This window comes from Acinonyx jubatus, chromosome E3 (genome assembly GCF_027475565.1).
Source record: "Acinonyx jubatus isolate Ajub_Pintada_27869175 chromosome E3, VMU_Ajub_asm_v1.0, whole genome shotgun sequence".
Classification (NCBI taxonomy): Eukaryota; Metazoa; Chordata; class Mammalia; order Carnivora; family Felidae; genus Acinonyx; species Acinonyx jubatus.
In genome coordinates, this window is record NC_069398.1 from 32,686,351 (window position 1) to 32,688,444 (window position 2,094).

The window sequence follows — 2,094 nt, forward strand, 5'->3', positions numbered from 1 at the left end:
ACTGGGGGGGGGGCACCTGGGTAGCTTGGCTGGTGGGGCATCTGACTTGGGCTCGGGTCATGTTCTCTGAGTTCGTGAGTTCGAGCCCTATGTCCGGCTCTGTGCTGACAGCTCTGAGCCGGGACCGGCTTCAGATTCTGTGTCTCCCTCTCTCTCTGCTCCTCCACCACTCACCTGTTTTCTCTCTTGCAAAAATAATTTTTTTTTTTTAAAAAAAGAATTACTCAGGGAAGAGAGGGGCACCTGCCTGGCTCAGTCAGTTGAGCATGGGATCCTTGACTTCAGCTTGGGTCATGATTCCAGGGTGACGGAATAGAGCCCCATGTCCAGCTCCATGGGTGTGGAGAGATTCTCTCTCTCTCTCTCTCTGACCTTCTCCTCCGCTCACGCTCTCTAAAATAATAATTCAGCAAAAATAAACAAAAACATTCTCGGAGCATCAGTGGGCTCTAAGAGATTTACAAGAAAGAATACTGTTTGTTTTATCATTCTTTGTGGAGGGGGCGCTGCCCATGCTTGGTTTCAGCTAAATTTGAAATAAACTCATGTTTATGCACATGCACCCCGCCCCAACCACTTGTTACAGTAGCATCAGCCTGATCTTCAGGGTAAGTACTTCCTGCCTTTCCCTGATAACTTAACCAGCTTTAGAGCTGCCTCTTCCCTACACGTGACCCAGGCACCTTAAAGGCTGCAGCAACGTCCAGCACACAGTAGGCATCGAATAGATGCTGCTCAAGTGGGCAAACTACTTTTGACAGAGCAACCAGCAGCAGCAATGCAATGGTGAGCCTTTCCGATAAAATGGCAAAAAAAAAAAGTAAGTCGGGGGAAGTCGGCTTTCTAACCTCTGCGAGCCTCCTCAAATCTTTTTTGAAGCAACAGGGCATAAAATCAAAGGCGGGCGGGGAAGCGACCGCTCTCACAGCAGCACAGCCTGGGGGCTCCGCGAGCGCCCAGCCAGGTGACGGGAGAGGCCAGGCGCGTCGCCTCTCGTTTGCGCGGCCCCCTCGCATTAAGCGCGCACGGGGCACCCGGAGAGCGTCCGCGGGGCCGCCGCGCACGAGCGCAAACTCGGGCTGGGCAGGCAGCGGCGGGGGCCGGGCGCTCCGCCACCGGGGCCACGTGGACGCCGCAGGCCCCGCCCCCGCACGGCGCGGGGTCTTGGGGCCGCCCCGGCGCCGCGCGTGTGACCTTGGGCGGGCCGCCCCCAGCTTCCCCTCGCCGAGACCCCGGGCGGGCGGGAGGACGCGCGGTTGTCGCAAGGACGCAACCGACCCACGCCCGGTCGCGCGCAGACCGGAAGGCGCGTCGTGACGCTTGGTGCGCAGGCGCGACGAGCGGTGCGGCGCGCGGGGCCGCCACCAGGGGGCGCTGCGGGCCGCCGGCGCGTGGGGGGAAGGGAGGGTCCGCGCCGGGACCGGACCACGTGCGCACCACGTGGCGCACCCGGCAGCCCCGGACCGCGGTCGGACGGCCAGGCCGGCCACGCCGCGCCGCCAGCAGCCGGCAAAGGCTAAGGGATCGGTCTGCCCCTGGCGCCCCTGCTGACCTCTGACCTCCGACCCCACTACCTTTCGGGTTGCCCCTCGCGGGTGGCCGCGCGGTGTGTTTATAAACAGAGCTCTCGGCGGCGCCCAAACCCCGGATCGCGGATCGACTGCCGGGGAGCGGAGCCTCTTCCGCATGCGCCCCGCGTCTTCCGCGGGGCTCTTCCTGCGCAAGCGCCTTGGCGGGCGGAGGGCGCCGCTGCGCCGGGCGGGGACCCGTCGGGAGCGGGAGGGCGGCGGCCGGGACAAGCTGGGTTCCGCGGTTGCGGCCCGGCTGGGCCCCGCCCGCTCCTTCCCGGGCTGCGTTCCGCGGTTGCAGCCCGGTGTCCTGAGGCCGGGCCCCGTGTGGGAAGTAGGGTACAGGCGGCAGGTCGGGCAGATGAGCTCCTGATCTGAGCCCCCCCTTCCCCCCCGCCCCCCCCCGCGCTGTCCTCCCTGGCCCACGTGGCTCTGGGGCCAGTCCCCACCCAAGAGAGCCTTTAAACCCAGCAGCCCCCAGCCTCCCCCCCCCCCCCCGCCCCCGTGCTGATGAATGGGTGCTCAT

The 2,094-nt window shown here is 64.6% G+C and overlaps 1 protein-coding gene across 1 annotated transcript; it reads right to left on the reverse strand.

The window, feature by feature from the left end:
- Positions 1-213: 213 nt before the first annotated feature.
- LOC128313633 (uncharacterized) lies at positions 214-1,893 on the reverse strand. The gene is made up of 2 exons (XM_053213269.1): positions 849-1,893; positions 214-393 (listed from the first exon to the last, which is right to left on the reverse strand). Exons 1-2 carry the CDS (start codon positions 1,686-1,688, stop codon positions 385-387), a joined length of 849 nt encoding a protein of 282 aa, XP_053069244.1. The 5' UTR covers positions 1,689-1,893; the 3' UTR covers positions 214-384.
- Between the last annotated feature and the right edge of the window lie 201 nt (positions 1,894-2,094).